Genomic DNA, 11566 nt, shown 5'->3' on the forward strand with positions numbered 1-11566 from the left:
TTTGCAGAAGTGGGATAATGAGAATTTGTCAACTAACAAGAGCATTACAAAAATTAAATCAGAGATGATCTGACAGCAATCATAAGGCTGTTTTATTTCTGGTATTCTGAAGTGGGTAAGTTTAGCGTTCTCAAAAAGCAACTGGAGCTAAGGCCAGAGAAGGCAAGTTGTTCTACATCACAGGAAGAATTATATAGCATACTTTAAGATTGAAGTCCCACATTCTAATATTTATTAATCAGAAGTTTTAGTCTTTTAAAGAATTTCAGATCCACAATGCATTAGTAGAAGTATCAGCAAATAAAAAATAATAATTAGACAAACCACAAGCATAAAAGTTCCTGTAAAGCTTTACAGCCAGAGCTATAAAAACCGATCATGGACAGCTCATTTCCAATTTCTTCCAAGTACACCCGCATTAAAATGCTTTTAAATTAACTTCTCATTCATAAATGAACTTGATTTACAAAACCAAGCCAGGAACAAAGTCCTACCCACCTGCTGAAAAGCTGAAGCAGGGGCAATGCAGAAACCTTCTCCACCCTGCCCTGCTTATAACATTCCATCAGAGCTTTCACACCCAATCAAATTTTCTCAGATTATTCGGAACCTGCAACCAGCTACAACATGAAAATGACCCTCAAGTGTGCTGAGGCAGCTTGATATTTCCATGTCATCCATCATAGAGAGATTACTCATTAGTATCATAATCATTTGAAATGTAGACATTAAACCTCTGTATTTTCTTCCAAGTTGCATTTTCAGTGTAACTTTTGTGCATGAAGTGAAGCAGTATGTAACTATGTGAACATTCCCTAACAGAACAAGAAACAGCTAGTAGTCTTAAAGAGTCACCTGCTACCCAATCCAGTAAGTATATTGCTTATATTGCTTATGCAAGTAGAAAAAAGTAAATGCTTTTATAGGAGGTATGTTTACAGACCACAACTTTTTTTCTGCCTTTTATGTAGTGGTACTAGAAAGGAAAGCCCCAACTATCTTCCTTCACATTTTTGTTCATTTCCAGACATTTGAAAAGAAAATGCAAATTGTTTATAAAATCGTTTTTCTTGTTTATTTTAAATGAAGCTGGTACAGACAATGTCCATTCAAAACCCATGTCCCAGGCCAAAAGGTACAAACAAGAGTGTCAAAGTAACACCAGTTGCCTGCTGTGAACATTCTTGCATGAATACCTGCGTGTACTAATTGCTATATGAAGTTAAAATGCTTCTGGGCTCTTCTGGCAAGATTTAAGAATCATTAGGGTTTTCAATTCTATGTCTTCAGCAAAGCCATCTCTGGAGCAAGGTACAGATGACAACGGTTCTAGATTTTTTCGTTTCCAACTCTGGTCTTCTTCGTCGGGCCATCAGCACAATTTAAGTAAAATAGCTCTGAGTTACGGATACATGATTTCTCCACAGTTTAGTTCTGAAAAACTTCATCTCGCACTGAAAGTTATAGTCCAGGAGTGAAACAGTCACACATCAAAACTTCAGGGCAGATATGGAAGTCATTAAGAACACTCGCCCACCTGGCAGATCTTACAACCTTCGTGCCTGAAATGCACGAACTTAGTGAACATACAAATGCATGTGTGTATATGTATTTCTAAAGGGGAGGGCGGAAGGGAAAAGGAGAGCAGGGCTGCAGCTGGATCACAGAAGTTCAGCACAATGAAAACAGAAACAATAGTGTATAATGAGCACGAGAATTTAAAATACCAGACGCTCGAAAATAAACTCCCAGAGATGGGGTGCCAGTTTCAATTCAGTGTTGAACACCACATTACAAAAGAACTATTATTTAAAAATAAAAAAGGATTAAGGGGAAATAAAACAAACAGAAGGATCTAAACTGTTGAGTGACCCCCCGTCTGTTCCTGATAAACTTCAATCACATCTTCCTCCTCCATCCCCAGCTGTTAGAACAGAGAAAAAAAAAAACAGCACAATTGTTACAAATCTGGTGCACCGAATTCAGAGCAGGTCCTAGAAAAGCTATCTGATGCTTTGTTCTTCTGCCTCATCATTTTTCAAAGGACAAAGAGGTGAAAAATTTTTCACTTAATACCTCACTAGCCAACACTCATGCTCTTAAGTATTTTTTCTTCCATCATATACATTTCAGCACATCTTCTCAGTCAAAGCAATAATCTTATCTGTGAAGTCCAAATTCACTTGTGAAGCAGCACACATCAGCTTGAAAAATACTAGCTTTACTTTCCTCTAAACTTCTTGGGCAATGGATGCACAGGAATGTAACTACCAACACTGTGAATGCACCCGCTGTATAGCCGCATGGATGATATACTGCATGCTGCTAAGCATGATACAGCTAAGACCTACAGCTTGCAACTCAAAGCCTGTTCACAGCTGTTGTCTCAAACAAAGTAACTTGTTCATTGTGGAATTCAAGAAGTTTGATTTTTTTTCAGAAGGTCATCATTATAACTCAGTATTTCAGTATTTCTTCCTGTTCCTTTCTTCGTAACAATTGGTGGAAGTCACCAGATAGCAAAAGTAATCTGTTTGCTGTTTATTTACACTTTCATCTAATAAATGTGAACAAAATACATGTTTACTTCAAATTCAAGCTGAAGATCTAGAACAACAACTGATCAGTTCCCTCAGACTTTTTTCCACTATATGCGAAGGTCCAATTAGTCTTTTTTCTGACCTATGTAGCAACCTTATTGAATACTTCAGTCATACAAGTATAATCAGACTACAATTAGTCAGAGATGTATTGACAGATGGGCTACATTTAAAGAATCAAATCAGGTTAATATAGCAGAACAGATAAACTAACACATTTTGTAATTATTTTCTCTACTGAATGCTGTATGCAACACTCTCTGAAAAGAAACTTACCTCCTTGGGGGTATGATTATCAGTAATCCTCTGACCCTCGAAGAGAAACCTGAGTGAGTTCATTGGAACACCCTTAAAAAAAAAAAAAAAAAAAAAAAAGCACAAAAAAACCTCAACCAAGATGCAAACATTTACAAGAAACACATTTTTAATAAAAACAGTGCACATATAAGTTAAAAAGGAAAGCGTAGGTTCTTGTTACACAGAGAGCTCAGCTATCCTGCTGCTCCCATGTAAACTACCAAGTGTCTCAAGGAGAGCAATAGTGCTGAACTGCATCATTCTTCCAAAGTTACAGTAAAGTTCTTCGGGATCAAGAACTGGGAAATTTTCTTAGCATCTCCCCTCCCCAACTCCTCTAAAGTACCAACTATGCACTCCCAAGGCATTACAGGAGGGTGCAGCCTTCTTCTAAACCATTTATCAGCCTTTTTAAAGACTACCATAACATACAGAATATGTGTACTTCACAAACTCCTACACTTGCTTCCACAATCTTATAACACTGCAATAAAGAATGGTATCCTCTACAGATACAAGCTCTGCAAAAGCCCTACGCTGTGAAGGAGAGGGAGCAGAGAAAAGAGCACCCAAGAGCTAATAAAATAAGATCACAGTACATCTAGTGTACAGCATTCCTACGTTAAAGCTTAATACCACACTTCACCTTTGCAGCTAAGACAAACACCTAACCTTTTCCTCTTCTTTCATATCCATTATCAGCAAAGTGCAAGTGAAATATGACCCGTTTAGTGCATCATTTACATCTCAGAAATGTTGCTTACTTGACACCAAAAGCAGTGTTGATAACAAATGAAGGAACTGGGACTCTCTAGAAATCAGCCAGGAGAAAGATGTAGTTCTGCCTACCAAAACATATATTTCTTGGAAAAAAAATCTGCACATACACATTTCTAACAGTGAATACGACTAACTGCATGAATGAATGCCAGCATCTGCCTTTTAGTTTTCTGATGAATCCCAATTTTAGTCACTTTTTAGTTTGGGTTGCAAGGATATCTGTCATTTAACCTTTTATCTCCTTCTCTAGTAGGATAGCAGGCCATATAGCAACATTACTGTACAAAGGCACAGAAAATCTAATGTGTCATAGTATGAAAGAGGTATTTCTACAGAACTTACCATACTTTGATGCAAATCAAACTTAGCACTAAAATAAAAAGTTGGGGTTTTTTTGGTTTTTTTTTTTAATAGTTTTATTTACTGAATTGAACTTCAGTGCAATTGCTCAAGAAAAGGCCACATAAGGCATCTGTCCCCAAAGCTAGGAGTGAAGTAGACCAGGGCCGCTAAGAATAGCATCACTGAATCCACAGTATCTGCCATAGAACCTGTAAGTGAACACATATTTCCTGTCCTGGAAGAGCGGTCACTATTTACCTGTATCAAGCACTGATACTGCATATTTCTTTAGGTTAGGGTATAATAGCTCATGCAAATGTATTATCATACTTATGACAGTAACAACATATAAGGCTGCCCTCATCCCAAGCTGCAGTATTCTATTTCAAGGAAATTTCAAAAGGATCCAGAAGATTTTACAGTAATTTCAAATGTAAACCTGGACATTTTAAAAGATTACTTCTACACCTTCTGAACAGCCACTGTACATTCAGTGTCATGGTTTCACAAACCTGTCTTTGACAGTATGATTCTTTGAGTTTCTTGAGGTGTGTTGTCATTTTCACCTTGAAGTGAATTTCACTGCTGTCCTATGAATAGAAAAGAAAAAAATATTAATTCGGCAACTGCTTACTTTCTCTATGCTCATTTTAAAAGATTCATTAAAAAAGTCTTACAAAAAAAGTAGCACAGAACACTATTTAATTATCACTGGGCATAATTTAGTGACTGCTAAACCATCTTAGAGGTTCATGTTATGCACTTACATTCATCACTTTCGCAGGAAGCCCTGCTTTGAAACAGATGGCACAATACAGCCTTCAGCTCGCCACGGACATTTTTGGATTTAGAAGTATTAAATACCATACTCAGCTCAGTCTGTACTCCATCTTTTACCAGCTGACATACTTACAAAATACAAACATACATATGCAGGGGACTTCTGCTCTAAGATTCCACGAGACAAGTTAAAGCTTGTATTTCAAAATATATGCAAAACCTTGTTCAAATAGAGCAACTATCTGGAGCTTAGGATACAGGCTAACTTGGCAACATAACATCAACCTAAAGCAAAATCTCAGCTCTCAATATTCTGCAGTTCTTCCTACAAGCAATAAGGTACAAATCATTGCATTTGTCAAAATGGCTACAGATAAAGCAGACCACGAAATGTTCTGTGCAAACACACAGCTTTCGAGTGTGTTCTCATTATAGCTGATTAAACCAGCAAGACTTGAGTTTACACCAGCACCAGTTAAAATCATGTCTCTGGTAAACAGTAACTGTACTAATACTCCAACCAACAACAAGTTAAATCAAATGAACTAATGTGGAATTCTTCTGTTCTGGAAGAGTTTAGATATCTATTTAAACAATACAAATTCAGACTTACAATCCATCACCCATTACCAACAAGTCAATCAACAGAATCCTCTTCCTACTCTTAACCAGTAGGGTTGATCCCATGTTTGCCATACATGAACTCCAAAGACCCAAATGTAAGAGCATGCTAACACACATTGCTGGCAATTGGTCAAAGACTCGCATTGAAGAACTTAACACATCAGCTTCTCTCCCATTCATTACAATATTTAAAAAATTCACAGTGTCTCCCAAATAGCCATTACGTAAAAACTCACCTGCCCAATGACTTTGAGTTTAATGTATTCCCCCTCTTTCTTATCTCCTAAGTCCTCAGCTGAAGGCTTTGCTTCCTGCAGGAAAAACATTTAAAAAAAAAAATTATATTGAAGTCCAACACTTATTTTCACTAGACAATACAATGCCAGTTATACTCATCATAATAAATTCACACTTCAAGGTATCTTATTTCTTCCTCCATACATGAAAATAGTAGCATACTACTACAGTACGCTACCTGTCTGCATGTGAGAAGTTAATGATGGAAGGAACAGCACGAAGAACATAAGAAGGACCATTGGGAAGCACTGGAGCAGGCTCCCTGGGGTGGTGATTGAGTCACCATCCATGGATGTGTTTAAAAAGGTTTGGATGTGGTGCTCAGGGACGTGATTTAGTGGAGGGTTGTTAGATAGGATAGCATGGCTGGGTTGAGGTTAGACTTGATGACCTTGAGGTCTTTTCCAACCTGAGCAATTTTATGACTTAAATATAGATGACATATGAAAAAATATGGGAGATACACTTTCATACCAATAACTCAACAAGCAGACAGCAAAAAAATTAAAGGAAGTTTACCAAGAGACTCAGATACTTGGCAAAAAAAAAGGACAACATGAGTAAACAAATATTTATAACTCCCTACAAATGTAAAGGCAGTGAACTGCAAAAAAAGTTCCAATTTTTTGATGTATCAACAGCAGTTACTACTTTCAAAAGGGCAGTAACCCACCTTTTCCTATGACTATAAAACAATATCAGTTAACAGCTTCCTTCTAGTATGTTTGTTATAAGACTAATTCTTAAAAATTAAAGTACTTCTAAGGACATCAGTGCTTTGGTATTTCTCCAGGATAAGAATCAAGTGTACAGGAAACTGAATCAACATTTCAAGCACTAAAACTCTTCAACTTAAGTGCAATGTTCTATAAAGCAAGAATCATGGACATCAAAGTTCTCATGTTAACTGCTGATAAATAAGATAAGCCAAAATACAGGCAGTATTATACACAGACAGTATAATACTGTCACTACACATTTGGACCAGGACTTTGGTTAAGTTCCATTACAACACAAGGGATCCCATACAGACACCATCACAGGTCCAGATGGTGCTCAATCAAAAAGCCTTCCCAAGTAATCAGAAACATGGACATCCTGCTGATTGTGTTTCATCTTCCTTTTTCATTCCACTGCTTAGCACAGTAGATGAAATAAGCAGAATGTGTGCAGGTATCCGATACATGTGTTCCCAGTAATAAAGGTGATTTTCACCAAGTACATACAAATATTCTTTGTATGGCCAAACTTGAAATGCATAATACACCTACATATTAAGACCATCCAGACAGATCTCTATCTCCATATTAAAATAGTAGGTAAGCCTTTCTGAGCATCTACCCTCCCCCCCAGAGGTTAAACAAGCATATCTTTCCAGTGTGAGGTGTCCCTGCCTCTTAGAGGCCCCTAACAACCAAAACCATTCTGTGATAATAACTTGAAAAAAGGGAGCGGAGGCAGGAGAGGGAAGTCTGCAACTACCTCCCTTACGTGCACTACTCAGCCTGGAAAAAAGGAAGAGGAAGTGCTCTTTGTGTAAGTTTGAATACTGCCTCAAGTCTGATCCATTCCATTTTTGCAGCAGCAAAAGCCATGGACTCTACCTGGCCTGAGATTCAGCGGGGCCCAATCTAGACTATTGGGACTGATTTATCACCCTCAAATACCAAATAAAAAAAATAAACCCCAGGTCTTCCAGAAAATAGACATTCTCAAGACTCCAAGCAAGGCATTTTGGACATGGGAAAAGAGTCTTTAACAGTAACAGTCTCAGTGAGCAAGCTTCCCACCAAAGTTTTCCCTTTCTAACATAACTGAACTCTAATCTCATGGACTATCTGCAGGAATAAAAATATGCTGACTTCCACTCCTGACTGACAGAGGGAAAATGAGAACCAAAACCTGTTAACTTGCACAAGCAGCATTTTTATTGCCTACATGCAGGATCACTAGCCTCAAGGAAGCAAAATGTTTCAGATCTCTACAGATGCAAAATACGTAACAAATTTCTCCTGTATGTAGGAGAATTTAAGATATCTGGTCCTTTCAAAGGACATTTCAGATCATGTATTGTCTTAGTTTACTTCTGCATATGAACTGAATTGCACAGCAGCTCGTTAGTCCAGAAGGAGAAGTACTGGCACCTGTTCAAACACTTCAGTGCATTGTAACATTTACCTACTTAGCTCCTATAAACAAATCATCCTGTAAAAGGTATGACAAAGTATCATTACTACTGTAACAGCACCTCTGTCCAATACAGCTGGAAAGCAAGGATTCCTAAATTACCTGTTCTCTATCCTCAGGGAAAGAAGACTCAAGTACTAAAATCTAATAGGGAGAGCTGCAAGCAGTAGGGAACGCAGAGGGAATCGGAGTCCTAAAACACCTCACTATTAAGATGATTGTTTAAAGCCCAAGCAATTTATTACCCACAAAAGTCAGTGCTGAGACAGAACTTTAGGAAAAGAGAAACAGGGTCAAACCTTTGTTGACAAGAATAATACTTTAATAAAACAACGCAAAAGGTTTGATATCAATACAAGACCTTCCAAGCCTAAAACACCTCTCTTCATTTTGTCAGTGCTAACTACACACAAACAAAAGAATACCCCAATGCTCAGTTCTAACTTTCCATTAGATCTCTGAAGTTTTAAAGACTTTTTTCCAGTCGAACCTATTTGGCTAAAACTAGGTCATAACATATTTAACATAGTCAAAAACATAGTCAAACCCTTTTCACCTAAAGAGCACGAACTGAGGCCCCCAGTACTGTCTCACATTTATGTCAACACTGAATTCATGACCTTAAAGCACCCAAAGCTTCTTGCACTGAGTGTGCCAGGTATTTGCTGCTGTAGCTAACAGAACCACAAAACAAGCATTGTAAGCTTGTGTACTACAAACTTCCTCCTCCAGTTTTCTCTAGTGCTCAGCTTCACTGTCTAAACATACCCAGTCACTTCCAGCTTTTTTAAAACCAGAATTACAGAATGCATACAACTGCAATGCACTTCATTATCCAGCCAATGAACTCTGACATTTGCTGCAGGACTGAGAGAATGTATAAAACTGTGCTGCAGCATTCCACTCGTGGTCCGGGAAGAGACAAACACCTGTGTGCAACTACAGCAAAAACAACACAAGATTCTTCAGAGAAGGGAACCATTCTTCTCTCCTATTCGGACCCACCAAGCAGCCCCTTTTTGCAGGTTGCCCTTCTTACAGTAACTTTCATGATAAAAAAGTACATCTGCCATTGGAAATAAAGTTGCTAAACCAAACATGCTTCTTGATTTATACTAGAAGGGTGGGCCAAAATTCTAACTACTGTCAAATGGCATCTATCCTCTTAATAACTTAATTCTAGGGCCACACGGAACACATTGCAAGCAACACCCAATTTGAGGCTGCAGCAACGGGACAGATCAATATGATGGGAAAGGCATTACAACAACAGTGTGATGATGGAAGGACCAGCACAACAGAAAGGTGATATAAAGGAAAGGAAGATTACTCAGCATATCAGAAGATTCCAGGTTTGCAGAGGAAAGCTCCACCAAGGAGGGATGTCCAGCAAGAGATCCTTCCCCAGTGGCAGTCAGCCCTTCATGGGGTCTAGCAGAGCTGCAGCCAGGCTTCTCCCTTCCTGGTCACACAGCTGAACTGCCTTCACCTGTGTACTCAGGGCTGACTGGGTCCTTTCCCCAGGTGCTCACAGTGGTTCAGGCTGTGATTCAACAGTCCCCATACAGAGGCAAATTATTCTAGTCGATATTATTTCAACTGATTACTTTGATAAACAAGGTTTATCTACAGCTCTGCCTCACTGCACATTGTGGCATTAGGCAGCTGTTAAGCTCTTACTGCAGTCTCCCCAATACAGAGACAGATACATGACAACATTTTGCTTAGCTATTTCCAATAAATCAGTGTGGGCTGTTATTCTAAGACCAAAAAGGTAACCCCATACAGTAAATTTTACATATTTCAAGCAGTTCCAAACACGTATGTGCTTTAGCAGGACTGGGCTGGAGAAAGAATTACTTAATGAAAGCTGCTATGTGTTAAAACATGCCTTAATTCATAAACACAGAGCACTACAGAATGGGTCACGTGAATAACAGCCTACAAAATCTAGTTCAGAATTTGTGCTTTCCTTCTATGCAGCCACTTCCCTGCAGCTCCCTGCGCTGGAGACATGCCCTAATCAGTGCCAGCAACAGCTGCGCTCACAGAGAGAGGCAGGAGCATCCTCACCAACACAGCTGCACAGGGCTGAAAAGCAGCGGATGACCACCAGCACGTACAGCAATAATTTCTATTCACAACCCATAGAGGTTATTCTGCACAGCAGATAAAGCGTATCGAGTTTTGGATATCTGTAATTCCCTGGCTGGCACTGTTACTATTCTCGACTTCACAGCACTGCAAGAAACATTTGTAGATGCTAACGTCGATTTCTCAGAATTCAAACGATCCTGACAAAGTTAGAAAACACTGACATATGAAAGTACTATAAACGACGCAGTCAAACAGAGCACAGATTGGAACTGGAGCGCTGTCGTAGCTCCCAGGCAGCAGGTCACACAGCCCAACGCGACGGATGCGAGCAAAGGGCTGTGTGTGTGTGTGTGTGTGTGTGTGTGTGTGCCTGCCGAGCGAGCCAAGAACTTGCCGTACAAGGAACTATTGAAGTCTCCGGCTGACGGGTCAGAATTGACAACATCACCGCGTACCAGCGGAGGCAAAACAGGGTCTGGGTGAAGGACCGGATGTTTCATACGTGCAAACAACGCCGAACCGGGCAAGTCAGAGTTCACCCCCGCCGCCCCCCCGTCCTCGTTCCTAAGGGAGCCCTCGGCAAGCTCGGCCCAGCCCGCTGCGGGGAGCAGCATCCCACCGCAACAACGGGCAGCGAAAGGAAACCAGCAGCTGCCGCGCGCCGCCCCCATCCCGAGCCGCCCCTTCCCCCTAACGCGAGGAGAGCGCCCCGAGCGGGGCGGGATGGGGGGATTCACCCTCAGCGGGGACGGAGCGGGGCAGGACGCGGAGTCCGACCGAGGCCGGAGCCGTTCCCCCCTCCCCCATCGCGCTCCCCGACGGGACACCCCCGCCCCGCTCGGCCCCGCCGTCTGCAGGGGATGATGCCGGGGGGGTCGGGGGGGCGCGGAGGGAGCGGTTCCCGGCCGGCGGCGGGACCGCGGGGCTTCGTGGCGCCGCTCCCCCCGCGGCCGGGGCCGTCCGCGTACCTGGTCCGACATGGCTGGGCACGGGGCGGGCGGCTGCTCGGCTGGGCCGCTGCGGGGCTCGGCTCCTTTCTCTGCCCGCAGCGCAAACACAGGCCGCGGCGCGGGCGGGATTTCCTGTGCGCCTGAGCTCACTTCCCGCCGCCGGCTCCTCCCCGCCCGAGCGGGGCTCGGCTCAGCTCTGCCCGCCCCGGCTCTGCCCGTCGGCACGAGGGGCCCGACGTGCCCCGCTGCTGGCACCACGCGTAGGGCCCGAGGAACGGAGCTCAGCCCGCCAGCGGGGCCGGCAGCGCAGTGCGACGGGCAGCGGGCAGGGCAGGGCGGCATGGCCGCTGGGGGCAGCGCGGCAGTGCGGTAACGATCCCAACCCCCAACCAGTCGGCTTCAAAACAACGCACGGTACCAACAACGGGACAGACCTCACCCCATTCGCTGTTGGTACTCACAGACAGACACAGCTGTAGCCATGTGCCGGTGTGGCTCTAGCATAAAGCCTGTGTGTGATTCTTAACAACGTTTCCTACGCAGTTTGCAGTTAAAGCGCACGCTCGCTCGAGCCAGAACTCAGCTGCCTTCCCCCATAGAGAACAAAGGCGC

At 42.1% G+C, this 11566-nt stretch overlaps 1 protein-coding gene across 1 annotated transcript; it reads right to left on the reverse strand.

Annotated features, from left to right (window-relative positions):
* Window positions 1-209: 209 nt before the first annotated feature.
* Window positions 210-11105, reverse strand: SUMO1 (small ubiquitin like modifier 1). The gene is made up of 5 exons (XM_015868194.2): window positions 10973-11105; window positions 5660-5734; window positions 4532-4609; window positions 2877-2948; window positions 210-1924 (listed from the first exon to the last, which is right to left on the reverse strand). The coding sequence occupies exons 1-5, from the start codon at window positions 10982-10984 to the stop codon at window positions 1856-1858; spliced, it is 306 nt and encodes a 101-aa protein (XP_015723680.1). The 5' UTR covers window positions 10985-11105; the 3' UTR covers window positions 210-1855.
* Between the last annotated feature and the right edge of the window lie 461 nt (window positions 11106-11566).

The sequence above is a fragment of the Coturnix japonica genome, chromosome 7 (assembly GCF_001577835.2).
Source record: "Coturnix japonica isolate 7356 chromosome 7, Coturnix japonica 2.1, whole genome shotgun sequence".
Classification (NCBI taxonomy): Eukaryota; Metazoa; Chordata; class Aves; order Galliformes; family Phasianidae; genus Coturnix; species Coturnix japonica.